At 47.1% G+C, this 25,860-nt stretch overlaps 3 protein-coding genes across 7 annotated transcripts; 1 reads left to right on the forward strand and 2 right to left on the reverse strand.

Annotated features, from left to right (window-relative positions):
* Positions 1 to 65: 65 nt before the first annotated feature.
* GLB1L (galactosidase beta 1 like) lies at positions 66 to 11,251 on the reverse strand. 3 transcript variants are annotated; one of them, XM_080933241.1, is made up of 17 exons: positions 11,123 to 11,251; positions 9,911 to 10,101; positions 9,580 to 9,746; positions 9,211 to 9,361; positions 8,861 to 8,921; positions 3,391 to 3,485; positions 3,121 to 3,295; positions 2,963 to 3,021; positions 2,744 to 2,865; positions 2,606 to 2,646; positions 2,293 to 2,411; positions 1,945 to 2,019; positions 1,743 to 1,832; positions 1,500 to 1,613; positions 972 to 1,103; positions 552 to 767; positions 68 to 394 (listed from the first exon to the last, which is right to left on the reverse strand). In XM_080933241.1, the coding sequence occupies exons 2-17, from the start codon at positions 9,968 to 9,970 to the stop codon at positions 131 to 133; spliced, it is 1,941 nt and encodes a 646-aa protein (XP_080789367.1). In that variant the 5' UTR covers positions 9,971 to 10,101; positions 11,123 to 11,251; the 3' UTR covers positions 68 to 130. The 3 variants fall into 3 exon arrangements, with proteins under 3 accessions (XP_080789365.1, XP_080789366.1, XP_080789367.1); XM_080933239.1 differs by having other exon boundaries at positions 66 to 394; positions 2,963 to 3,295; XM_080933240.1 differs by having other exon boundaries at positions 66 to 394; positions 2,963 to 3,295; positions 9,911 to 10,029; positions 11,123 to 11,250.
* Positions 11,252 to 11,386: 135 nt separating this feature from the next.
* On the forward strand, positions 11,387 to 15,755 carry STK16 (serine/threonine kinase 16). Of its 3 annotated transcripts, none has more exons than XM_080933150.1 (8): positions 11,387 to 11,483; positions 11,766 to 11,940; positions 12,439 to 12,658; positions 12,947 to 13,080; positions 13,229 to 13,349; positions 13,476 to 13,571; positions 13,930 to 14,051; positions 14,163 to 15,755. In XM_080933150.1, the coding sequence occupies exons 2-8, from the start codon at positions 11,855 to 11,857 to the stop codon at positions 14,299 to 14,301; spliced, it is 918 nt and encodes a 305-aa protein (XP_080789276.1). In that variant the 5' UTR covers positions 11,387 to 11,483; positions 11,766 to 11,854; the 3' UTR covers positions 14,302 to 15,755. The 3 variants fall into 3 exon arrangements, with proteins under 3 accessions (XP_080789276.1, XP_080789274.1, XP_080789275.1); XM_080933148.1 differs by having other exon boundaries at positions 11,399 to 11,581; XM_080933149.1 differs by having other exon boundaries at positions 11,399 to 11,553.
* Positions 15,756 to 15,906: 151 nt separating this feature from the next.
* TUBA4A (tubulin alpha 4a) lies at positions 15,907 to 19,617 on the reverse strand. The gene is made up of 4 exons (XM_080933147.1): positions 19,538 to 19,617; positions 17,571 to 17,793; positions 17,175 to 17,323; positions 15,907 to 16,945 (listed from the first exon to the last, which is right to left on the reverse strand). Exons 1-4 carry the CDS (start codon positions 19,538 to 19,540, stop codon positions 15,974 to 15,976), a joined length of 1,347 nt encoding a protein of 448 aa, XP_080789273.1. The 5' UTR covers positions 19,541 to 19,617; the 3' UTR covers positions 15,907 to 15,973.
* Between the last annotated feature and the right edge of the window lie 6,243 nt (positions 19,618 to 25,860).

Here is a 25,860-nt window from a genome sequence, read left to right on the forward strand (position 1 = left end):
AATAAAGTTTGGGAAGAAAACTGTGTGTACTTACACTCAGAGGGATTGTAGCCTTTTGATTCTTCATGGTCACTGTGGCCATCACCAAAAGATCCTGTCCTGTGTCCCAGACTCCAGAGTCATCTTTCTTTCAGTGCCCACTTAACTCCATTGGTTCGTAGAAACCTTGTATTTCTGAGAGACGATAGTTATACCCCCAATGCAAAGTGCTATTGAGGATAGGCTGATCCAGAAATTGGATCTGGGGGTCATGAGGCACATTTTCTAGCTCCAGCAATGTGATTTTGTTGATTGAGCTACTAAACAGCAGAAGTCTTGGCACGTATAGGGTCTGTTGTGGACCTCGCATTGTCCAGTACCGGCCCAAGTTAAACCCATTGATCCATACTTGGCCCTGGAGGAAGGGATGGAGTGGAAAAACAAAGGGTCAGCTCTCCACAGTGGACTTGCCCCTTTCAGGTTTCTGATCAGATTATAATTTGTATTTCCAGTTTGCTTTTCTTGTAATGTGCCCCCTGCCCCCACAATTCCTTCTACCCCATTAGCAATACCTTGGTCCATCCAGGTAGATAGAGAAATGTGTCCCCAAGGAAGCCTAAAACTGGAAACTTTGCAGAATAGAAGGCAGGGACAGAGGGAGCTTGAGGCTGGGCTCTTTTTATCAGCTGCAGGGGGAACCACCATTTTACAAGCTTATCCACCTTGAGAGGGAACATCATCCACTCAGTGAGGATTTTCTGTCCCAGAAGTGGTGCTTCTAACAGGCCCTGTGGGGAAGCAAGTGAAAAGTCACTCACTGAGTCAGGGCCCACACTGTCCTCATCAAACCCTGGAATATAAATGGCCATATCTATATCCTCAAGCATCATTCCTCTGCCTACACCTAAAGGCAGAATTCTTCCATTAGGTCCTGTTCCCCAAGAGAGGTGGTTAAGAAGGGTCCTGGGGAAGAAGAGACAAACCCAACTCACCTTGAAGTCACTGTGGTTAGACCCAAAACTGAGCCTCCCCATATTCTCTAGCAATATATCCAGCCTGGTCCCTACTTTCCCAGTCAAATACAGTTCTTGCTTCAAACTCCGCTCCAGAATGCCCTTCAATACCTGTGGATAAGAGATAGGCTCTGGTAAAGTGAGGCAGTGTTTAGTTCTTAGCCACTACACAGTGAGTCACATTAAAACACGTTATTTGAAGGACAAGGAGAATGGAATCACCTTGTTGATTGTCTAAAATTCTTCTGATACTCTGCTTTTTTTTCCAGACAGGGTCTCTATGTCCAGACTGAAAACCCACTCTACAGCCCAGGCTTGTGATTTTCTTGCTTCAGACTACTTAGTATTGGGAATGCAGGTATGCCCCACCGTGGCCCCAGTTAAAACTTAATCACATTCTCCCTGCATCCCAGAGAGGGGAAGGGACAGGGATAGGGACACTTTAAAGTCGTGTTTGGGGAAGAGATGAAATTGAAAGCATAACTTAGTTGGGAATTAGGTTCTTACCCCATCTACCATCACATAGGCACGGTCATGAATTCCATTATTTGGCACCCAGAGTGGTGTGGGTTCTGAAATAGTGTAAGTCAGATAGGTCCGGTACAACATAAAGCCATGGACCTAGATACAGAAGGATGAGGACTTAAGATGAAGTGCTGATGAGAAAGAGCACTGTAAGGAAGATTAAATTAATGACTGGAGCTGTTGAAGAATCCTACCATTCCCGTCAGATCTGAGCTTATATCTTACCAGTTTGACAGCCTCAAAGGTCAATGGCAAAACTGAACGAATGGGGCCTTGGGGGCAGAGAAAGTCTAGGAAAGACAGCAGATTCCCATCCTGTGAGGACAAAGGGCAAACAAACTGTTAGACTTCTGAATTGAGGACTGCTCAGGGTAACTGATTCAGGAAAACAACAGTATACAATCAGAAAAGACGGGGAGAAACTTACCAGGCTCACAGTGAAAGGTCCAAGCTTCATCTTGGGGCTGGGGGGAGGTAAAGGTCCCAAGGGAATTTCCTGGAACTGAGCCCAAATTCTCTCAGTAGTCATAGGAAAACCAAAACAATCCAAGGCTCTAAAAGGAGGTTCTTGACATGGAACCCAGGAATGGGCTGCAGGGAGCCATAAAGACCCTATAATTTTCTACGTGTGGAATTCCCCAGGTGGTTCTATATGAATGGGAACTGCTTCATGGAATGCTAAGTGGGCTCTGTTCCCCCAGACAAACACCACCAGGTTGTAGGGCTCCTTTACAATATGGGCACTCTCCCTTCTCCCCAGTTAATAAAAGGGCACCTTGCTGATGACATTTCGAATTGCAAAAAGCTTAGGTGTAGGGTCCCCTGCTTCAGATATGGGTGCATCATAGTCATAGCTGGTGGTAATCGGAAGGAAGTGTCCCTTCTCGTCAGCACCTGGGTTAAAGAAAATTTAATTAATTCAACATCATCTTAGGTGATAAGCACTAAGCACAGAGCCTTGTGCAGAAAATCTTGCCATTAAAGGAAAAAGTGGTTGTTATACACAGTGTCTACATATCCTAATATATCCAGCCCAAGATTCTGATTCCTTGTTTCCTCCCTGCTTCCACTAGAGGCATGATACTTACCATTCCAGTATCCAAAGTTGGTACCTCCATGGAACATATACCTAAAGTAGGGGTGAGTGGGGAGAAAGGGCAAAAGCTGACCTATGGAATCTTAACATTAAACCCCAGCTCCCAGGAACATATTTCATCTCGAGTTACATGTTCACACTGGCTCCCAACTCGAGCATTTTTTCTAGTCCTTGGGCTACAACTGGACTGGACCGTGTGGAGTGATTTTGGCCCCAGTAATCCAGCCAGCCTGTATAGTACTCAGAGTTCACCTATAGGGAGAAGTGAAAGGAGCCATAGTGAGGTGGGAACAAGCTGGACCCATTCCATCCAGATTATTCTCCCACTCCCCTTCCTATGGCCTCTCACCAATGGCCCATGAGGTTCATACTCCCGAAGCAGGGAAAAGATTCTGGTAATGTTCTCAGCTGCAAAAAGGGGAAAAAACGTGTTGAAAAAATAAACAAAAATATCACAGAGAAGGTACCTGTGTCCCAGATTCCACTCCCAACCCTTATTTAAAAGACCTGGGCCAAAATCTACAGTGGTATAGAGTCCATGAAGGGAACCACATCTGAGTCCTTGGGGCCCATCTGTGGTGAAGAGCAAGATCTTGTCTCCTAGTAATGCACGGAAGAGGCCAGCCAAGTGTCTCATATACTTGAAGTCACAAGCCTTGTAGCTACCATATTCATTCTCCACCTGTAACGGACAAGGAAGTGAGGAGCCCAGCTATCAGAGAAGGTGAAGAACAGTGTGTACCTACTTCTTGTGGTCAGCCCACTTCCCATTCATACCTGAATGCTAATGATGTTGCCCCCATTGTGGTAGAGAAACGGATATATCTTTGGCAGCAAAACCTTGAACCAGGAGTCCACAGCTTCAAGGAAGGCTAACGGAAGGAGTGGTGTGCTCTGCTTATTAGGAATCAAACTTTCAAGGTCTCACCCTCCCCACCTCCCAGCATCTTTGATAGCAACCTCAGTGCTAAGTCTAAGCTGTAGCATCCTTTTCCCTGGCTCACAACTAAATTGAGAGAACAGGGACTCTACATTTTTAAGTTATTTTATTTATTTATTTTTATGTGTATGAGTAATTTTGGCTGTATGGATGTCTTTGTACCAAGTGCTTGGTGACTGCAGAAGAGGCCAGAAGATAGGGGTTGATCCTCTGGAACTGGAGTTACAGTAATGGGCCACCACATGGGTGCTGGAAATCAAACGTGGGTCCTCTATAAGAGCAGTTAATGTTCTGATGTGCTGAGCCATCACTCCAGTCTCTAAACAGTGACTCTTAGAGGAAACTCTCAGCACAAGAAACTGTAATGCTCTAAGAGTCCATATATGAGGGCTGGAGAGATGGCTCAAAGGTTAAGAGCACTGACTGTTCTTGCAGAGGTCCCTGAGTTCAATTCCCAGCAACCGTATGGTGGCTCACAACCATCTGTAATGGGATCTGATGCCCTCTTCTGGTGTGTCTGAAGACAGCGACAGTGTACTCACAAACATAAAATAAATAAATCTTTAAAAAAAAAAAGACTCCATATATGAAAAAGGCTAAACACATTATATGGAGTTATTATATAATCAGCTTGCACATAAAAGCACTGTGAAATGTAACAAGACCTGTATAGATAGAGTTGGTCCATGCAATTTAATGCCTTAAATTCTCAACTCCTACTTATTAGTTTTAGAATTCCTTCAATGACTTCATGCATGTTATGCCCTCTGCCTGACACTTTCCCTCCCATCCTCCTTTCCCTAATTGATGCTAACTTATGCCTCAATTCTTTATGCTCATTCTTTTAAACTACATTTATTTATTTATACATACATGTATGCTATTAAGATGTGTATGCCAGCCAAGGGGTGGTTTGGACCGGCTGATAGCAGTGAGAATAAACCAGAGCAGTAAAATTCAATGTTGTTGAGAACAACACTGGTGTGTGTGTGAATAAATGTATGTGCCTCTTGCACATGTGTGACTGACAGACATCCTTTAGGAGTCAGTCGTTTGGTTCTCAAACAATGCATTCAAGTTACCATGCATGGTGACAGGCATTTTTTCTCAAGCCTAGACTCTTTTTTTTTTTTTTTTTTCCAGATAAGGTTTTCCTAAGAAGCCCAACTGTATAGGAACTTACAATGTAAATCAGGCTGTCCTTGAACTCAGAGATCTGCCTGCCACAACCACCTAGGGCTAGGATTAAAGGCTAGCACTTGACTAAATCTTCATCTTTGTTATTAACTTTCTCTAGAAAGCCCCACCCAACACTGGAGGAATAGGAATTCAAAGCAAAAAGGAATGCCACTGGCTAGTTTGGACTATGTGAGAACCTGTTTCAAACAGAAAAACAAACCTCAACTGTCCTCAGATCAGAACGGACCCTTTTGTTACACAGTCTCACTTCTTGTGGGCTCTTTTAAGAACATTCCAATAGTACTTGAACATTTGTCTCTAACTGTTGCACCAGTGGCAGGATCCAGTGCTGTTGGAGTACCCTGACCACCGGAAGGCAGAACTTAGGAAACAGCAGAGTCTCTGGGTAGACTCAGTGAAAGGCATTTTAAAGACCATTTTAAAATTATTTTTTGTTTGTGTTTATGAGACAGGGTTTATCCATGTGGCCCTGGATGTCTTGGAAATCACTCTGTAATCAGGCTGACATGGGCATTAAGAGATCTACTTGCCTCTGCCTTCAGAGTGCTGGCATTAAAAGTGTGTGCCACTACCTTTTGGCCATTTTTCAATTGTTTGTTTGTTTGCTGTTCAAGACAGGCTTTCTCTGTATAACAGCCTCAGCTGTCCTGGACTTGCTTTGTACACCAGGCTGGCCTCAAACTCACAAGAGATCTGTCTGCCTCTGCTCCTGAGTGCTGGAATCAAAGACATTCCTGGCTCATTTTAAAATCCTTTTTTTAAAAATTAATTTATTTATTATATATAAGTACACTGTAGCTGTCTTCAGACATGCCAGAAGAGGGCATCAGCTCTCTTTACAGATCATTGTGAGGCACCATGTGGTTGCTGGGATCTGAACTGAGGACCTCTGGAAGAGTAGTCAGTGCTCTTAACCACTGAGCCATCTCTCCAGCCTCTCATTTTTAAATTCTTAAAAGAAGTTTTAAATTACATTTACTTAGTGTATGTAGTGCCATGACATGCTTGTAGAGGTCACAAAAAAATTGCAGAAGTTTGTTCTTTTCCTTTACCACAGGAATTCAAGGGTATCAAACTCAGGTTGTTAGGTTTGGAAGCAAGTACTTCTGCCTGTTAGCCCATCTCATAAGTATTATTTCTTTTTTGTTTGAAATTTAAAAAAAGGTTTCAAAAGGTAGTCATAGCTGGCCTGGAACTTCCTATGTACAGCTGGCCTCAAACAGAAGTGTACTTGCCTCTGCCTCCCTAGCACATTAAAGGCATATACCACCATGCCCAGCTCATTATTTAAAAACATCTTAAAGCACTTAATTTTTCTTCCTACATTTTACATAAAAGAGACCCATCTAAACACATATGAAACCACTTTTAGTACCATATAAAATATGCATGACGGTAGGGGTGACTGCTTCAAGCACTGTCCTAGGTGTATTGAAGGAACAACAACCAGAAAGAATCTCTGCTTTATGGGTTCTTTCTTGAGTGAAGACAGACAATAAATATATGAGAAAAACTACATAGTGTGTTAGGGACAAGAACAAGGCAAGAAAGGAGGCATATCATAGGTTCAGTGTGGAATGCTTAAAATTTTAGATGGTGGACGGACATTATCACCAAAGGTGCTATGGAAACACCAACACATGCCTTCGACACTGAGGGCAGAATGTATGAAGAACAGCATCAAGGACAGTATGGTGGGGGGCCAAGGAAGCAAGCAGCAGCAGATACTAGGGAGCCAGGCCTATGGCGTGGGAGGCTGAGTATGTGGCTCATATTGAATGAGATGAGAATTATTAGGGAGGTATGACTTGACCCAAGATGATGTTTAAACTGTTTTCATAGAAGCCCACAAGTTGCTATACTAAGAACAGATTACACGTGAGGAAGGCCAACTAGGAAGCAATGAGATGCTGTTAAGATAGCAGCAAGGGGAGGTTTGCACCAGTATGTGGCAGTGGAAGTGACCAGAAATAGTTAAATTCAGTGTTGAGTGAGAGTCACACTGATAGACTAAATGTAGGGTGAGAGAAAAGAGTATATGGAGTGATAGAAGTGTGGTTACACCGCAGTGTTTAGAGTACTGGGATGGGGAGACTAGGAACGGGGAGCTGCTTTGGAAGGCCCTACCGGCATGTCAGTTTCTGTTATGTCATTACTCCTTTTATTTGTCTAAATAGAGAAGCAACATAGGTGTTTGCTATGTGTGGAAAAGACATGAGAAAGGTCCTAGGAGAGAGATATATATTTGGGGTCAACACAGGTTAAATATACCACACAGTGGATGAAATTACCTAGAGAACAAATTAGGAAAGAGATATAGTGAAGGACGGAGTCCTGGGACAGTCCAGCTCTTAGAAGAAAGGGAAACTGGAAAACTGGGACCAAATGGTCAGAAAGCTTGTGTGAGGCAAGGGCCGGACAAGAGATGCATCAGTAAAGAAAGACTGAACTTTGTGTGTTTTCTTGAGATAGTTTCACTGTGTAGACCAGGCTTCCCTGAACTCTGGACCACCTTGCTTCAGTTTCCCTAGTGTTGAGATTTCAAGCATGTATAACTATGTTTGGCTAGAAGAATGTATTTCAAAGACAGGGTGGCCAGTTGTGCCCAGTGCTGCTGACTGGTCAAGAGTGGTGAGGTCTTGGGCTGGAGGTCTTGGGTTCAGAGGTTAAGAGCACTGACTGCTTTTCCAGAGGTCCTGAGTTCAATTCCCAGCAACCGTGTGGTGGCTCACAACCATCTGTAATGGGATCTGGTACCCTCTTCTGGTGTGTCTGAAGACAGCTATAGTATACTCATATACATTAAATAGAGGTCTGTCAGATCACAGTGAAGTTTACAACTTGGAGGTGACTTGAACAAAGCAGACTGCATATTGGCACTCAGTTAACCCTTCACATTTTAAATGGACTGCCCAGTCATCTGCACCTCCAGCCTCTCCCATTCTCCTCAGTAAATGGTCTGGATTGGTCACAAAAATGACTCCTTTCTTTTCCTACCTGGCCTCCTCGTTAATGTTGGCTCCCAAGCTGACTGTTCGGTCTGCCTCTTCTCACTTCCACTACTATCCTTGTACCTAAGTGCCATCGTCTTTGCTCACCTACCATAAGAACCCATTCACTCCCACACTCTTGCTGTCTTTAACCCAGTTGCACCCAGGCTGAAGTGATATTAAAGCAAATCCAGCTGTGGCACATTTCTGAGGAAATTTTCCATCGGTTTTCTGCTGTGATTGGAATAAATCACAAAGCTCCACCACAAGACTGCAAGAGCCTCTACCATTTGCATAATCATCTCAGCTCAAGTTCCCTGTCACACTCCTGCCCCCCTGACTACTGCTGCAGCCATGCTATTCTACTTGCCTCCGTCCTGCCATGTTTCTTCCCATCCCAGGGATGGACCATTCGGCCACATTTTTCATTCCATCAGTGCTTTCTCTTCCACAAAAGCAAAAATGTTACCGTCTCAGAGAGTCTCTTCTCACTACCCCCAATACTTCTCTCCTTATTCACTGTCTCAACTCCTTATTTATATGGCTTTGTGCAGTAGTCACAGTATGTGATCTTATTTTTTTTTTAAAGAGTTATCTATTTTATTCATAGGAGTACACGGTAGCTGTCTTCAGACACACCAGAAGAGGGAATCAGATCTCACTACAGATGGTTGTGAGTCACCATGTGGTTGCTGGGATTTGAATTCAGGCCCTCTGAAGAGCAGTCAGTGCTCTTAACCACTGAGCCATCCCTTTAGCCCCTATGACATTCTTATAGTTTTGAAAAACAGCCGTCTCTGTTTCTTCCACACTCTTTCCCTTTAATATGATACAAGGTCCCTTGTAGCCCAGGCTAGCCTCTAACTTCCTACACAGTGGAGGATGATCTTGAACTCCTGATCCTGCTGTCTCTACCTTATAAGTGCTGGGGTATAGGTGTGCATCACGCACCTGCTCTGCAACTCACACTACTGCAAGTTTTATTTTGCACAGGGACTAGGTCTCTGAGTTCCCAGTTTCTAGCATCCTGCTAGACATGAAGTAGAGAATGAATGTATGACCTCTGAATGAGAGGTGGCCTCTTGTCCAGGCATTCAAATCTGTTGTCTCAACTCACCAGGATCTGAGGTTCTCAGACGAATACTAGGGTTTCGAAGCAACCAAGATGGCAGACCTCCCTTAAGAAAAACATAAAGGCAACACATGAGGAGGTAGGAAGGGTGTTATTGTTTTGACACAGGGTTTCACTCTGTGGTCCAGTCTTACTGTCTCAACCTCTAAATTCTGGGATTACAGGATAAGGCACCTCTTCTTGAGCTTCAGACAGGCTTTGCTTTTCGGTATAGTGGGGGAAGCAAGAAGGGAGGGAGTTGAGTATAGCTTGGAAATGGCCCCTAGAGTGTGGGCAGAAAGGAGCAGAAACCCACAGGAACTTCACCTTTGGTTCTGACCTTCCAAATAACTCACCATCTCCCACTCGGCACAGATGTAAGGTCCTGGTCTCAGAATGACCAACAGGTTCGCTTTAGCTGCCTCATTCAGAAAGGCAACGAGGTCCCGGCTGCCATTAAAGTTATAAGTCCCAGGTTCTGGCTCATGGTAGTTCCAAGGCACATAACTGAGAAATAAATATGTTAACAAGGCCCAAAGGTTCCCTAGGAGACTGAGAACGTGCAGAGAAGCAGCTGGAAAGAGGTTCTGGGCCGCCCTTTCTCACCCTTGCCTGAGGAGTCCTGGAGCTCAAACCCTTTTCAAACCCAGTTAGTTTTCCTGAGGAACCCCATTCTAAGGAAGAGTAAACTTTGCTTCCACAAAGCTCCCGCGAGCAATTCTTACAACTGCACAGCGTTGAGGCCGCTCAATTGCATCTTGAGAAGTCGGTCAGCCCAAAGAACCCGCGGTACGCGAAAGTAGTGCAGGCTGCCAGAAATATAGCGGAACGGAACCCCGTCCAGGAGGAATCTGTCATGTTGCCGATCCACTACGAAGGAGCGAGCTTCTGCCTGCAGGGGTGAAAGCCTGGCTCAGCAGAGGTCTGGAGTTAAGGGTCAGTGCCTGCCAAGTGCTTAAGAGATAAAGTGGCCTTGTCGGTAGTTAGCTATTTCTCCACTGCAGGATGTTTTCTTCTCCCCACACCCAGACAGGCGGTCCGACCCTCTCAGTTTACCTGGGACAGCAGCAGCAGAATCACAAGCCGCAGCAGCTGGGAAGGCAGGTCGGGTGGCATCTTAGGAGCTTACAGAGTTCTATTCGGTGAGGGCTTTCCCACCATCACGTGTCAGATTCCTGGGAGGGAACTTCATCAAGCAAAGGGGCGGAGACAGCCTCAAGTTTTCAGGCCATTAACACGTACTTTGCCTGTAAACATCCACCATCCACTAGTTTGTAAAATCCTCTACATATTACTTCTCTAAACGCTGAACCCAAATCAGCTCCATTAGCATCACCTGGGAGCTTGTTAGAAACGCAGAATCTCGGGTCCTACTCCAGAACTATAGAATTAGAGTCTGTACTTTAACAAGCTTGCTCTTCTACACTCTCGGAGGGCCGGTAGGGCGTCTTAAATCTTCATGACTAGCAAAGGATCCGGCACATAATCAGGTTAAATCTATATATGAATGGTAGCAGTAGGGTTAAAACGGATTAAGAAACGGTAAAAACCAGAAAATCTTCACGGGCAATCATGACTATGGAAAAGGGAAATGGGTTACAAGTGTCCTAGTCACTATCTGTTTTGGAGGTGCACCCATTCCCAATATATACCTGCCTGACTAGTCAATAGATATGAGCCAAACTGCATAGGCTTAGAAATCTAATTTTCCATTTTTCCTGCCTTCACACCAGTGGATTTGAGGGTCAGGGTAGAAAATACTATTATTTCTGTTTATTGACACATTGAAAACTATGTTTCAAAAGTTGTACGAAAGACTTCTCATTTAATTTTGAAACAACCCATGAAATAATTCTCATTCTCATCCTACACACGACGAAAAGGAAGGTTGGAAATATTAAGTGGCTGTCCAAAGTCACAACTAGTTCTGTAGAGCTGAGATTGGAACTAGTCAGTTTGGCCTCATAATTCACAACACTCAGCCATAGGTATTGACTTACAGATGGGAAACGTGAGGATATGAAAGACTAAATAACTTGCTGGAGGTAACACAGCTAGGAGACTGTTAGGACCAGATTTAGAAACTGGCACCTAATTTAAGGGCACACTCCGACACAGTGGAACACAGGCCAGATCCCTGAAAGTGTTAAGGGGTCAGAAGTCCAGGCATCTAAGGGTTAGCACCCGCCCTTCTCTGGTCCCTCCTCCAGCTAGATTGTAGTAAGCCACTTTCTAACTCCAGCGCGCGGGAGCTAAAAGGCCTCCTACCTCCGACATTGGGAGACGGAGGTCCTAGGATCCTCGGGCAGAGCCCTGCTTTGCTCCCTTTTGATACAAATCCTTGAGTCTTGACCCTTAAAGAAGGCCAAGTGGGAACCCTCAGCGAGATATAGAAACCAATTCACCCCAGGTCTAGCCGGGCCCCGGCCTCTCACTTCCGGGACTCCACATCCTCTTGCCGCTTCTTGTTGCTAGGATACAGCGAGCCGTTACTTCGACGCTGACTGATGACGTCACCGTAGCTTCCGGTCTCTGGCCCTTTGCTCAGGCCGGAGCCAGGTCACTGAAGAGTTTGTATAGACAGATCCTGTGCTCGGTCCTGGGTGACGGAGGATAGACTCGGCCAGAGGTGGGCTCGAGTCTCGCACCTCCTGCGCCACCCCATGCCTCACGGGTGTGAGAGCTGGACCTGGCCGAAGGTGGGACGGGGTTGAAGGAAGCGGCCTGGTAAGACGCAGCGTGGCCTGAGGCTTGGGGTGCCAGAACTCAGCCTTCTTAGCGCTGGAGTCTCCAGGGCCTGTTTTCTTTAGACGTGAATCTGGGTTCTCAGAGGTGAGCGTGAGCTCTCCTGGTTGGTACTTCAGTAACTGTCTGGATTGTTCTTGACCGCGCCCCGCTGTTTTTATTCCAGCATGTTCCGCTGTCACCCCAACCCATCGCCTGCAAGAGCCCACTCTCCCTGGAAGAAAGACCATCCTTGAAGAGGATGACTGAGACGTTATGGGCCACGCACTGTGTGTCTGCTCCCGGGGAACTGTCATCATTGACAATAAGCGTTACCTCTTCATCCAGAAGTTGGGGGAGGGGTGAGTGTTTGGAAATCACTTATCTAGACCCAGGTCCTTTAGGGACAGTGATAGAGACTCAAGAGTGTTAGCCTTAGATTCTACCTAACCTAACTGGTTAGCTGAATGGGTCAAGAAGTGGATTCTAGACCCTGGCCTCCTGGATCTACCTTAAGTAAACTGTGGTTTCTTCTGCTTAAACGGAGATGATTATGTCTCACTGAGGGACTTGTGAGAACTAAGTGAAATAGTCGATTCTTTTAAAACATGTCATCCAGTGCCTGGCTCATGAGCACTTACTAAATTTTGATTGCTACTTGAAATTAATTGAACATCTTATGCTCAGACCAAAGAACCTCAGTGATTTCTGTGCCCCTGCCCTGAGTGCAGACCCTAATGTCTTGAAACTATATGAGAACTACATTTGGGAGGGTTTCTACTCCATGTGAGAGGCAGCCCTCCCTAGGGAATTCCTCTGGGAAATGACCATGGTCCTTCACTGACCCCTTTGGCCCACAGTGGGTTCAGCTATGTGGACCTAGTGGAGGGCTTACATGATGGACACTTCTACGCCCTGAAGCGAATCCTGTGTCATGAGCAGCAGGACCAGGAAGAGGCTCAACGAGAGGCAGACATGCATCGCCTCTTCCAGCATCCAAACATCCTTCGCCTCATGGCTTATTCTCTGAAAGAACGAGGTGCTAAGCATGAAGCCTGGCTGCTGTTACCCTTCTTCAAGGTCAGAAAAACTTGTGGTTATAGAGGGGATTGTAACATTGCACAAGCCACCAAGGGCTCTGTGAGCAGTCAAACATAAACAAGCTAGGAACACATGACCTGGTTTTGACCACTTTAAATTTGGGGCTCAGAGGACCATAGGGTCCCCTATGAACTTGACATCACACAAAGCCCCAAATGATCAGTAAGAGTGTGTGTGATTAAAGGGTTGACAGACGTTGCCACAAAATAGAGTCCTGGGAAGTAGAGGCTTCAAAAATGTCTCAACACAGGAAAACTTGTGTTGTAGAGAGGTACACTGTGGAATGAGATAGAAAGGCTGAAGGACCAAGGCAACTTCCTGACTGAAGACCAAATTCTTCCATTGTTGCTGGGTATCTGCAGAGGCCTTGAGGCCATTCATGCCAAAGGTTATGCACACAGGTCAGTGGGTGGGCCCCATGTGCAATGAAGCCAGGGGGAAGAGCAATGCCAAAAGAACTGGGATTTCTCTGTACTCTCTCCATGGTGCTCCCTGGGACACCAGCCTCCCTGCCCAGGATGCCTTTGGGTCATTTTTACTTCCCTCCAGGGACCTGAAACCCACCAATATTTTGCTTGGTGACGAGGGGCAGCCAGTTTTAATGGACTTGGGTTCTATGAATCAAGCATGTATCCAAGTGGAGGGCTCTCGCCAAGCCCTGGCTCTACAGGTAAGAGGGTCTCCAGGTTTCTTTGGCCATCTCCTCCCCATCCCCAGATCATTCTGTTGCATGCACCAATTTGGTCACATGATACAGCTTGTGCTCCACTTTTGAGCTCTGGGGACCCTGTTCCAGGACTGGGCAGCGCAGCGGTGCACTATCTCCTACCGGGCACCTGAACTTTTTTCTGTGCAAAGCCACTGTGTCATCGATGAGCGAACTGATGTCTGGGTGAGGAGCATGTGAGTGGGAACTCTGGGTAGGGAACGGTGTGGTTTTGTAGGTGTTTTGGAGTGAAGGGAAGGAGTCCTTTGGTTTTTGTTGCATGGAACCCCAGAACCACAATATGTCTCCACACCCACCCACTTCCTTCCTGGGAACCATCACTGATACCGTTCTCAGGAAGTCATGCAATTGCTGTGGCTGAATTGCTAGAGGCACTAGCTAAGTAGGGGCCACCAGGCCTCCCTCCTGTTAACATGGTTCCTCTGGGTGAGGTTGGCATATTTTTAGCTTACATGGTCTCCTTTTATCATAGCAATAAAGATACCATTTTTCACCTTCCAGGAACTAACCTAATATTGCTCAGTCCCTAGGCTGTGTGCTTTATGCTATGATGTTTGGGGAGGGCCCTTATGACATGGTGTTCCAGAAGGGTGACAGTGTGGCCCTTGCTGTGCAGAATGAACTCAACATCCCACAAAGCCCCAGGTGAGCAGTAAGAGGGATACCAAGCATTGTAGATTCTTGTTTAGATTCAGCCAAGTTGGAATCTTAGCAGTTCTAGGTGTCCTCCAGTCCTCTGCCTTCTCCCTCCCGCAGGTATTCTTCTGCATTGCAACAGCTTTTGGCCTCTATGATGACTGTGGACCCCCAGCAGCGCCCTCACATCCCTGTCCTCCTCAGCCAGTTGGAGGCGTTGCAGCCACCATCTCCAGGCCAGCACACCACCCAAATCTGATCACATCAGTGGGCATATTGGGAAAATGGCCTTGAAGCAGCTCTCATGCCTTATTGGAACTCCTTCCATTCTACCCAGAATGGCTCTCACAGATAGAGGCAAGGATGGTGGGTCGTTGTCTATTCTGCTCTCTTATTCCAGTACCTGGGCAAGGAGCCTAGGATGAGTTGGGGGAAAATGAAACAGAAAATATGGTTCAAAGCTGGGCTGCTGGGCACATATCATGTTCTGCTTCCAAATCTGGGAGTAGGAGAATACATAAAAAGAATAAAGTGAAAACAAACTCTGTATTTTTAGGTCAATGTGTCTAGAGGGAAAGAATGAACTCTCTGGTTGCTATTTCCAAGGGAATCTCCTGGCAAGAAGTACTGGTATGATGTCTTGAGCAGTTCTTTTACGATTGCCTTAGTCAAAACCAGAGCGCCTCCAGCTTGAGCTGGTTTCTGTCTGTGCCAAGAAGTGGGACCAGGGTCCCCTTGAAAGCACACTCAACTAGTTCTGTCATTCATTTCCAGGGTGGGTAGTTTAGAACAGCCCAGCTTGGCAGGTTTGCCAAGTCTGTGGCCTCTGGGTGGAAGCACACCAGGTCATTCCCCTTCTTCAGCAGAGGACAAAGGGAGTGGAGCTGACAGCCATTTTTTCCAGTCAGACTATTCTAGCTCACACATGGTTAATAATTGATGAGGTTAGTGGCCTGTGACAGTGTCCAGCAGCCACTTCCTGCCCTATTTGCTGAGTAAACAGGCACCCTGCCTTAGCTGGGTTTTAAACCCTTTCCTCAGGGAAGGGCACTGCTTCCCTGAGTCACCAGGGAGGGGAAGCAAGGGCAGAGTTGGTGCTCCAGTTCTGGAGCTTTTGAAGCTTCCTCCCCCAAGCCATGCCCACCCCTCCATGCTGACGTCAACATGAGTCCTAGGGTGCCTATTAGTGAAGTATAATTTATCCCTAGGGTCCAGGCAGGAGGCTTCCACCCTGAGCAGAGGCTGAGGCCAAAATAAAGCACAAACAGAGGAGAGACGACCTGACTTTTAATAGCATAGCTCCAGCCCCAGAAAGCAAGACAAACAGCAAGCTATGCAAAGCTGCCAGAGGTGCATTGGCACAAACAACCAGGAGAGTGCCCTTGTTCCTGCCCATCCCCCAAGTTTGTGAGGTGGCTGTGTGCCCAGGAACTTTGGGCCCGCCCAGCCCCCATTCCCAAATCCTCAGTGTTCAAGGAAGCCTGGGCCAAGCCTTGCTTCTAGAGCTGTCGAAAGAAGCAGCAGCAAGAATAAAGTAGTCCAACCATCCAACACAGAAACTGTCAGACATTAGTTCCTATTTCAAAACGTGAAGATTTGTATCTTGCAATAGCTTGTAGCTAGACAGACAGGTCCAGGATTTTGTCCTTGTTTCTTTTTTATCCTGGGCATCCTTAGGACCTTACATCAAAGTCCTTAGGTTCATACTTTCTGGGGCTTAATGTGGGGCCCCTTGGCAGTTCTCACCTTCAGCCATGTAAAGGTAAAATAAAAGGTCACGAGCAGCAAATAGCAGGAGGTAGCAGCCAAAGCAGTAAGGGGGACAAGCAGAAGCTCAAGCAGTTACAAAGGGGACAAGAAACCATGCAAGGAGACTGTTTATTTCGAAAGGATTTTGCAATAAACACAATGAACAGGCTCCAAGTAGCTGTCTATTCTTCTCCCTCATCCTCGTCCTCATAGGAGTCGATGCCTACTTCCTCATAATCTTTTTCCAGGGCAGCCATATCCTCTCGAGCCTCAGAGAACTCCCCTTCCTCCATTCCCTCACCCACATACCAGTGTACAAAAGCCCTCTTGGCATACATCAAGTCAAACTTGTGGTCCAGGCGGGCCCAGGCTTCAGCAATGGCGGTTGTGTTGCTCAACATGCACACTGCACGCTGAACCTTGGCCAGGTCGCCCCCAGGCACCACAGTGGGTGGCTGGTAGTTGATACCAACCTTGAAGCCTGTGGGGCACCAGTCCACAAACTGGATGCTGCGCTTTGTCTTGATGGCAGCAATGGCAGCATTCACATCCTTGGGCACCACATCTCCACGGTACAGCAGGCAGCAGGCCATATACTTGCCGTGCCGAGGGTCACATTTCACCATCTGGTTGGCAGGCTCAAAGCAGGCATTGGTGATCTCTGCCACTGACAGCTGCTCATGGTAGGCCTTCTCTGCAGAAATGACTGGTGCATAGGTAGCCAAGGGGAAGTGGATTCGAGGGTAGGGTACCAGGTTGGTCTGGAACTCTGTCAGGTCCACATTGAGGGCCCCATCAAAGCGCAAGGAAGCTGTGATGGAGGAGACAATTTGGCTGATGAGGCGGTTGAGGTTGGTATAGGTTGGGCGCTCAATATCCAAGTTACGGCGGCAGATGTCATAAATGGCCTCGTTGTCCACCATGAAGGCACAGTCTGAGTGTTCCAAGGTGGTATGTGTGGTCAGGATGGAGTTATAGGGCTCCACCACAGCCGTGGACACTTGTGGAGCTGGGTAGATGGAGAACTCCAGCTTGGACTTCTTGCCATAGTCAACAGAAAGCCGCTCCATCAGCAGAGAGGTGAAGCCAGAGCCGGTGCCCCCTCCAAAGCTGTGGAATACGAGGAAGCCCTGAAGTCCTGTACACTGATCAGACTGAAAGGCAAGGAAGAAAGAACAACGTAGATTGGGAAAAGGCCCTAGGAATGTCCTAGTTTTATAAGGTCTAAAGTATATCTGAAGTTAGGGCAAAGACTGAATGTCCCCTAACAGCATCAAATTCTAAAACACAGCTAGTGATGATCCTAGTAATGGATCTGAAAAAACACTTTTCCTGAGCACAGTGTCTGAAGCTCCCTCCCTCCCCGCCAGGCTGTAGTCTCACCAGCTTGCGGATCCGGTCCAGCACTGGGTCGATGATCTCCTTGCCAATGGTGTAGTGACCACGGGCATAGTTGTTGGCTGCATCTTCTTTCCCAGTGATAAGCTGCTCTGGGTGGAAGAGCTGGCGGTATGGGCCATTTCGGATCTCATCTGAAAGACCATATATCACATTGCTAGGGAAAAAAACACATGACTATGCTCCTCCCGCCTCCTCACCCACAGAGTGGCAGCTGAAGCCAGATAGATGAAAGAACTAGCTCATCCTGCCAGCCTGGGGTCAGTATCCATCTTCAGCTTCAAATACAATCAAGAGGCTTCAAAGATTACAAAAACCCAGTCAAGACATTCTTTTAAAGAAACACTCTTCACTTCCTCAAACGGGAACCCCCCTGCTCACCAATTACAGTAGGCTCCAGATCCACAAAGACTGCCCGAGGCACATGTTTTCCAGCTCCAGTTTCACAGAAGAAGGTGGTGAAGGAGTCGTCCCCTCCACCAATGGTCTTATCGCTGGGCATCTGTCCATCAGGCTGAATCCCATGTTCCAGACAGTAGAGCTCCCAGCAGGCATTACCCATCTGGACACCTGCCTGCCCCACATGGACTGAAATGCACTCACGCTGAGGGATACAGAGAAGGTCACAGCATAAGTTTCCCTATCCAGAACTACCCACTTCACTAGGTTCTTTCCCACCCTCTTGCCTATTAGCTGAGATTATTCAGGTGGTAAAAGTATGGTAAGGTTGGGGCTCATGGAGGTCAGAAGCAGCCGGCAGCCTCTCCGGGTCTCCTTTGGAGGCATCTAGCAGGGCAGACCAACCCCTTAGCCTACTTCTCAGTAGAGAATTTATCAAGTGAGAGCTGTATAATCCTGTTACATCCACAGGATACCCAGAGAGGACAGAGAGGACATGCACACACAACAGGCAGGGATTCAGCCATTATAATAGGGGTGCGGGGAGAGAAAGACAGACACACAGAAGGATATACATGAGGAGACAGACTTTCCGGTTACTTCCAGTCCCTGCAGAGTCTAGAAATATGTCTTACAGTTTATAGCCAGCAGCTTCCTACCTGGTTAATCTTTGCCTTGAAGATTAACTAAAATTTCTCATAACCCTCTCCCCTTCTTTCTTGTGGGCAAAGAAGTGTCTCAACCTTCCATCTGGTATCAACTGACCATTCTAGGATGCTGGAACCTGCACTATAAATTCCATCTGGCCCTGAGGGATCAATCCCATCTGGCTCCTCTCCCCACTTCCACCCCCACACTCTGCGATGCTTCACCACCTCCATCCTCGCCTCAGCCCGCATGGAAATAGCCCCGATAATGTGGGTAAGCGCTGAACGGGCAGGAGCGGGCAAAAAAGGTGTACATACTGGAACCCTGGCAACTTAAGGCTCCGTCTAAGGTGGCCCTTAATTTAACCCCTGCAACACCCAAGTCGGTAGGACTCGTGCGCCTTCCTTTCCACGACCAAATGATGTGCGGGGGTGGGGTAGAGCACAACAATTTCTAAACACCCAGAAAAGGAAGTGGAACCTGCTAGGAGGCCCTTGAGGAAACGCGCCTTGCTGCACAAGGCCAGGGGAGCGCCATCTGTACCTGGGCCCTACGTCTGCTTTCCCACTGGAGTCTTTCCAGTTACTTCCCAGCCGAAAGCTCGGATTGGGTTTCTGCCCCCGCTCTGGGCTATAAATACAACCCCCTTCATACACCTCTTTCCCTTCCCCCGCCAAACTGGCCTCGGCCGGGGCTGTCGATCAGCGCCAGCTGTCTCAGCCTGTCCTCCGTGCACCCGCACTCGGGTAGGAGGGGCCCACTTGCCTCCCGAGGCCAAACCCCATTCCAGCCACCCCTCCTGGCTCTGGAGGGGGTGCTGAGTCACGTAGGGGGGTGCAGATGGGAAGGAGGCATACAGAGGAAGACGGGGTGCGGTACCAAGTAACCCCTTACACCAACCGGCGCCAAGCACGTGTTCGGTCAGTTCCAGGGACTCACTCAGGGGTTACGGGTGGCGGGGGCAGCCGAGCAGATCTTTGGCCGCCCGAGGAGCAGTGGGTGCAGGAACTCGTGACTCCCCTCAGGAGAGTTGGGGCACAGACTTGGAAGGGCAGAACGGCAGGCACTACAGGAGGGCTCCTCTCTGCTAGTGAAGCACCCTCCCTCAGTCTCCAGTTTCTGAAGGTGGATAACACACTAGGCCAAAGTCACCAGGAGGGGTGGGGGAAGTGCAAAACTGACATCTCCTGGAGACTCGGAATGCTAAGGAAAGGGTCCTCAGGATCTCTAGAGGAAGGTACCCCAGGAAAGCGGAGACTTTATTTACAGGACCAGAGAGATCCCGGTGGGGCCTCACTCACCATGATGAATTTGGGCTGTATGTCTCACGTAGAGTCGGGGTCACGGGTCTCGGTGAGATCTGCGGAGCTGCAGTGCCGCACCACCCTTATAGGCAGGAGGCGGGACCTGCGCGCTCAGCCCGCCCACCATGGGGCGGGGTGGTCTAAAGACTACACCCCCAGTCAGGATAGGTGGCTACCAGGAGTGAAGCCTAGTTGGATTCCCTCCCCTTGCCGCTCCGAATTTCCTCACCTGTCGGGTTTGGCTTAGAAGCAGCGGCCCATATTCGTTCCTAGTGTTGAGCCCACGCCCCGGATTCCTAAGATCCGAAGCAGAGACGCAGGGTGCGGTGGCACAGCGGGTCTCGATTGCAGCACCTGCGTCATGCAGACGCCCATAGTGCAGGTGTTCGGATTTAGGGCGGATGAGGTTCAAGCAGTCCTTCAAAAGCGGCTTTCCCCTGCCTTCTCCACAGTCTTCCCAGCGTCGCCTCCCGGGCTCGGGCGGATTGGGCAGCTCGGACTGGTCGCCCGAGACCCCCTTACAGCAGACCGCCGCCTGCTGGTCCCCGGCCGAGATGGCAGGCTTTCGCCCACACCTGTGGGGGGCCGAGGACCTAGAACTACAGAGCCTGAGCCCCAGGGTGCCGATCCCGTACCTTGTCCCTCAAAGCCGAGGGGCGCAGCCAATCTGTGAGGGCCTACGCGAGAATCTGCCACCTTTCACCGGCCACTCGCTGGTCAGAGGCTCCGTCATTAGCGCCGTCACTATTAGTGAGCTCCCGCCACCACCACCTACTGCTGCGGTGGAGCCCAGAGCCTGAAACTCCTAGAACAGTATCTGGACGACTCTATGCAACCTTGGGCAGGTGACTTAGTGTCACTGAGTTCTTGGCTTGTAGAGCCGCAGAGATTCCTCCTTTCTACATTTTATTTCCATTTCGTTCTAGGACAGGCCTTTCTAAAAGCTATTTCTGCTTTCTCAGACATACATTACTCCCACTGGAAAAAATCCAGGTGCTGGTTTTCATAGCCATAAGAAATCTGACTCCCAGGCTAGTCATCACTTGAAAAAGATTTCACCAGCATTTGTTCCCATTCTCTTCTTAGGGACAGAGCTGTTTGCCAGCATAACACAATGCCATCCAGCAATGGCAAACTGTCTATCAACAAAGTAGCTAGTGGCATTTGACTTAAGGAAGACAAAGAAAATACCATAAATTTCACAAGATCTCTCTAGTCCTTGACATGTGGTTAGGAGAATTAAGGTTTGTTGGGAGAGGCTAAATGTGTAGTTCAGTTGGTATTATGCTTGTTTGTGAAGTTCCGGGTTCGGTCCCTAGCACCAAGGTTGGGGGAGGGGCTCATTCCTAAAAAGAAAATGGACGGGGCATTTAGTTAAGCTACTTGCAAATGTGGATCATGGTCTGGACAAAGAACACAGGTCTTGATCACAGACACAGTGGTCGCTCTGAAGACCTCTTGTTTCCTGTGAACCCACACAACAGTAGAGATAGAAAGATACGCATTATCAGGCAAAACTCTAAACCTGTCTGGCCTTCGGATTCAGTTCCTTGTAAAACTGAGCTAGCCACTTCAGTTGTGAGGCCTAGACAGGTGCAGGACTGTGTTCACACCCAACAGAGCAATGTATAAGCAACCACCTGAGACTTCACAGTTTCCATTCACACGCAGAGTATCCACTGCACACCAGTGTGTGCTGTAGTTGTTTGTGAACTGAGGCAAGAGCCACGCTGCATTTGGGTCCCTGGTGACTTTGGGGTTGCAGTACCGTCCAAGTCATCTCCATGTCAGAAGAATCCCTAGGACTCAGAGTTTTCACATACTTGTGCCAATGGTTAAGGTCAGTTGCAGTTATGCAGTAAATGATGGACAACTGGGACAAAGGGGAAGGGGACAGGTAGTGTCTGGGGAAGTTTATGCCTTTTAACGCCCATCACGGTTCATCCAAAGCATGCTCTTCCTTTAATCATAAAAACATTCCCCTGCAATATTTCTGCATGTGTGGGGAGCCGAAGAAGGTCTGAGTGAACACGTAAGGGGTGACTGATACCCTGAGCCAATGTGTACTTTTGACATGGGTTCAGCCATGTCAGGGACAACACCCCAGATCCATGGGAAAGCACCAAAGTGTTCTTTGGTCAAACTAGGAATAGCAAAGCCTTCCTCTGGTCCAAGCATGAATGATTATGAACCATAGGCCAAACTAGCAACTACAGCTTCCCTGGATGTCTGTAGCCTGAGCCTGCTCCCCTGCAGAGCCTAACTCCTCTGCTTGCACCGTACAATAAATGTGCTCAGTTGTTTCAGGGTTAGTCGGTCTCCATCACAGCGCACACGATCCACCCAACCCTAGATTTTCTGCGTATGTGTCCATTCACTCAACTTGGTCAGGTTTCCATACCCAAGTATACAGTACTCATGGAAACCCACTGGAGATTTTCCTGGAAGCTTGTCTAAGCACCTCTGTTTAGCATTTACCAAAATCTCCGAATGATAGTGGGAAAATGAGTATTTGGCACAAACCACATTGCTCACACACTCTATGTACAGTGGTCCTTCCATATCCACCCACTGTTCCCGGGGAACATTGAGAACCAGAGTCCCAGGTGCCAGATGAAGGCCAGCCTTACAAACAGGCCTGTCTGAGATAGCTGGTCACCTTGGGCGCCTCTGCTCTCTTCTGCAGGAACATGACATCTCAGGTGTCAAATCTACCTTAGAACTGGGAGTTCTTTTCAGGGCTATGTTCACACTTTACAACTGTGGTAGGTAGAATGAAGCCACGCTCCCCATAGCCACAGTCCAGCCCCTGGAGCCTGTGATTGTACTACTTTATGAACTATTGTTGTTGCTGTTGTGAGATGGGATCTCCTTGTATAACCCAGACTGACCACGAGCTCAGGATCTCCCTGCTTTAGCCTCCTGAGTAGGCACCAGCTCAGTCAGCTAGGGTTTTCGCTATAGTACATCTGCTTTGGGATTGCTGAATGTTCATTGCATAAGAATTGTAACATTTCCAGGGGTTTGCGGAAAGAACTACATTGCACACTCACAGGGTAGTGGAAGGAAAACCTTATACTCCCCTCCCCCACCCCTTCTCTATCTCTTTTTGTGAGACAGGATATCTGGGGTTACAGGTATATGCCAACATACCCGGCCTTCCTTCCTACTCTTTTTTTTTTTTTTTTTTTTTTTTTTAAGAATTATTTTTGGCTGCAAATAATGGAATTCATGTCTAGTCACAGCTTAAACAATGCAGATATTCATTACCCTGTTAGAAGTCAGAGTAGGGCGGATGTAACCAATAAGTCTAGTGTTTCCTGCTTTTTCCTTTGGCATCCATAGGCTGATGACATCTTCCCTCAGGATCACAAAATGGCTGCCTCAGCTTCAAGTGCCATGGCCTCATAGAAGGAGAAAGATGTCTTACATCTCTTTTCATCCAAGAGAAAAGTCTTTCCTTAAAGTCAACCCCTGCAAGAAAAACGGTTCAGGAAGGGATGGGGAGAAACACATTAGTAGACATCTTTATGTCTCAAGCAGCCATTCCTCAAGAGAAGAATGAAAGATCTAGAGGGATCTAGATTCACCCCTGGGTCTGAACAATTGGAAAGGCAAATACTTAAACAGAAGCTGACCAGAGAGTTGGGATAGATCCGGACAGGCTGTGTTGGAGGGCCATGGTACTCTGCTTTAGTGGGAGCTAGTCTCACTTTCTCCTGCCACACCATTAATTAGAGCCATGCCCCCTGACCCCCCCACCCCAAGCCTGAAAAGTTACCTCCTAGCAGGGCTGTGGTCTACTTTGACTCCTTGTAGCACATTTTCCACATGGCTATGATCTCTGCCCTCAGAACACAAACATGCTGGCCACAGTGCCTAAAACAGAAAGCCTTTGAGTCTTTTTTTGATCTGGGAGTTCATCTTGCTCTAGTCTTTCCCTCTCAGCTTCTATTCTTTGAACAAGCCAGGCTTATTACTGTCTAGAAAGTCTTGCTTGGCTGTTTTTTAAAGAGAAGCTTCTCCAGGTTTTGCTGTAGCTAATGTTATGTCTTGATTGCATTATTATTATTATATTTGAGACAGAGTTTTACTATGTAGCTTTGGTTGACCTGGAATTTACTATGTAGAATATATACCAGGCTGGCCTTGACCTCACTGGGCCTACCTGCCTTTGCCTTCTGAGTGTTGGTATTAAAGGCCAGTACACCTGGTTGCAATAGCATCTTAGAGAACTAATGTAAGTTGATGTCTATATGCAGGTGAGGGAATGGTACTAGTTAGGTCAAGGTGATATGTGACGGTAGAGAGTGGGGCAGGGACAAAGTTTTGATAAGGCGGGAGAGAAGAAGAAGTAAAAAGAATCAAGATGGAGCAGAAAGAGGAGGATGTTTTAGACACAGGTGTTCTTAATTGGTAATAGGTAGATATGATTATTTCTAAGGGTTTCTATGGGTCAATTTGTTTTATCTAGGTGGGTGGTTTACATCTTTGTCAAATGGTTGTAAGCTTATTGTGTGGATATGTTGTGAATTGAGAATTTAACATATAACTCTGATTGATGAATTATTGATTATTGAGACATGATTTTACTGGGCTGTGGAGGATAGTGTGTGAAAGCCGTGGCTGAGAAGCAGCCAAGGCAAGTGGTTCTGGCTACGTGCCCTGAGGCTCTGCGTAGATGCAAAACTGGTAGCAGCAGATCCATTTTTTTTTTATTTACCACAACAAACTATTTCTTCTTCGACCTCAAATAGTAGCCTCTCATCCCTTCCTGTTTCTTTATCTTGTGTGTTTTATATTTATCACCATCGCCACCATTACCATTATCAACATCTTCTTGAGTGGTGTGTGAAAGTGGGTGCACACATGCCACAGTGAGTGTGGAAAGGTCACAGAACAACTTTCAAGTGTTGCTCTTTGCCTTCCATCATGAGATCTGGGAGTCAAACTCAGGTCATCGGATGTGTTCTGTAAGTACTTTTATCTGCTGAGCCATCTCTTTGGCCCTTTGAGTTTTATGTTTGTTTACTGTCTTCCCCACGGAAGTGCATACAAGATGTTTCAAAAGATTTTTTTTCTGCTACTGTACTCCTAGTACAGAATTTTCGCCAAGTAATTGCCAAGTAATGACTCCCCGATAATAATTGTTAAAGGAATAACAATATTGACTGTTATTTTATAACTTAGTATCATGTGGTTAAAAAAAAATCCAATCTCTGGCCATAGAGGCACACACCAGTGATCCCATCACTAGGGAGGCTGAGGTAGGATAGGGATTTTGAGGTCCACTTTGGTTACATAGTGAATTCCAGAACAGCCTTGAAATACAGCAAGAAAGGACCCCATCTTAACACAAAGTAAAAGAGAGACCCCTCAGCATCTTTAAATAGTTTTGCATTATACCTACCTAACATTTGGAGAGTAGAGTTGGTGGTGACTAGGCCAACTTTAGATATCTAGTTTAAGGGATACACAAGTGAGATTTGGGCCTAGAAGGCCTTCTTACTCCATCTGTATCTACCTGGTTAATAATTCCTAAAGTCTCTGGCTTCTCTGTAGACCAATTCAGCATGAGGTTTCTCTCAACAACCTTGAGCATTTTCATAACCTATGTCTCCTCTCTTTGCCAATTAGACAGGGGTGGGGGGAGGGAGAGAGAGATTTCAGTCCATATCCATGGCCCAGGTGGTAGGTTGGTCACTTGGAGGAGATTGCAGGAGATTCCTTATCTGTGTGGCAAAGAGGGTCTCTGAGAAAGTATTTTTCTCAAAGCAAGTCTCCTATCATTGGGCACAGTAGCTGGAATTTCACATTAGCCACTGCTTCCTGGACAGATTGCTAACTGACATACTTTTAGTTTTAGAGACAACCTATTCTTAGTTGTGGTTCTATCTGAAGGACTAGCTGAAGAAATTCCAGCCATCACTGGGGGTCCCCTGAAACTGAACCGTCTAGGTAGGTAAGGTTCCAGGTTTCCTACAGCTGCTGTTCTTCAGTTGGTGGCCACATGGTTTAACAGGTTCTTGGTTAGTCAAATGAACATGCTGACACTAAAGGGGTGGGATTAGGGATCAGAAGGGAGTGTTTTTGACCAGCTATGCAATTTAGATTGGAGAGGAAGGACATAAAGAGAAGGAGGTTGGAGAGCTTTCAAGAAGGCAAATAACTACATATATAATTTTAAGTGGGATACAAACACTGTAGTATGTAAGAAGAAGTTGAACCTGAATCTTAGAAGAATCTTAATTCCACCACTAATGAACCCCCAAGTGACCTTGGGCAGGACACCAGAGACTTCATTTTCCTTTTCTTCATCC

The sequence above is a fragment of the Micromys minutus genome (genome assembly GCF_963924665.1).
Source record: "Micromys minutus genome assembly, chromosome: 19".
In the NCBI taxonomy this organism is placed as follows: Eukaryota; Metazoa; Chordata; class Mammalia; order Rodentia; family Muridae; genus Micromys; species Micromys minutus.